Source organism: Grammomys surdaster, unplaced genomic scaffold (genome assembly GCF_004785775.1).
Source record: "Grammomys surdaster isolate TR1022 unplaced genomic scaffold, NIH_TR_1.0 193, whole genome shotgun sequence".
Lineage (NCBI taxonomy): Eukaryota > Metazoa > Chordata > Mammalia > Rodentia > Muridae > Grammomys > Grammomys surdaster.
Window position 1 is genome coordinate 10,090,806 of NW_021604638.1, and position 1,234 is coordinate 10,092,039.

At 47.6% G+C, this 1,234-nt stretch overlaps 1 protein-coding gene across 1 annotated transcript in view; it reads right to left on the reverse strand.

Moving 5' to 3' along the window:
• Positions 1–1,018, reverse strand: part of LOC114623081 (amyloid-beta A4 protein-like) — a 2,244-nt gene extending 1,226 nt beyond the window's left edge. The window contains exons 1-2 of the mRNA XM_028769772.1: positions 886–1,018; positions 219–227 (exon numbers count right to left, since the gene is read on the reverse strand). Of these exons, the coding sequence (XP_028625605.1) occupies positions 219–227; positions 886–1,018 (142 nt within the window). The remainder of the gene's footprint in view (positions 1–218; positions 228–885) is intronic.
• Between the last annotated feature and the right edge of the window lie 216 nt (positions 1,019–1,234).

A 1,234-nucleotide genomic window follows, 5' to 3' on the forward strand; every position in this document is an offset into this window, starting at 1 on the left:
AGCGAGCATGTAACTCAGTGCCTGTAGGTCCTCACCCATCGGAACCCTTCCTTTAGTCCTGCTCCTCCTCACCGGAGCACATATGTTAAAAAGCCTTCCCACCTTGCACATCTACTCCTGAGGGCTAGGCTTCTGCTGCCAGATCTGGCAGTCTCTTTTCTCTTCACATCTCTCCTCACCCCACTGCTGCTTCTCTTTGTTCACATCCCTAGACTCACTGTTTTTCGCTGTCAGCATACACGTGGGTTCCAGCAGGAGCCATGGTGACCATGTTGGAGACAAAGATAGTTAGTTACTCTTCACAAAGTCCAGCTATTGTCCTTTCCACGATTGGGATTTTCCTACCTCCACTCTGAGTTCTCCCAAAGTGTCCATTAGAATTCAAATTTAAAAAGTAGCACAGGGGTGTAGAGGACGGCCTTGAACCTTCTGAATTCAAGGAAGGTAACATAGTGCTCCTATGATTATGTATTGAATGGAAATGAAACTCATATAACACACACGCACACGCACACGCGCACACACACTCACACACACACTCTCACACTCTCACACCCACGCGTGCGCACACTCACACACACTCACTCTCACACGTGCACACACACATGCACACACATATGAGAGGATGGCATTTCTTGTATACCTTTAGTATCAATCCAGTCTTTATGCCTCTCGATCTCTTTTTGTTACTTAAGTTGATTCTACTTCTCTTTTTTTCCTCTTTCTTCAACCTATACTGGGAACTCAATATAATCAGAAGCCCCAGCCCATGGGGTTTGATAGAAAAGGAGGGTTTGGTGCTGTCATCAGCCATGCCTTCCAGATTGCCCGGATTTCTTTCTCCTTCACCATTTTCCTTCTGGTCACATTTCCATTTTTGCTTACCTCCAAGATGCCCGCTTTCACAGAGTTGTCTTTTGACTCCAGGAGGAAACATCATATCACCAGAAAGCATCGGCAGGAGCATGGTAACCATTAGAAGCCACAGGGCAAGGCATCGGATCCCCGGAGCCTCCATGGTGCTCCTGACCACAGATGGGAGAGACCCAGGCTACACTGAAGTGCTCTGTCTTGGAGGCGGAGCTTCAGGGTCTCTGAGAAGTTGAACCTATATTTGAATTTAATTTCCTCAGGGCCTGGACAGGGCTCTGGAGTCAGAATCAGTGTAGTGAGTAGGACAACAAGTGCTTGGGTATCCAGCCATGGAGTTTGAAAGACCATGTTTGATGGAGCC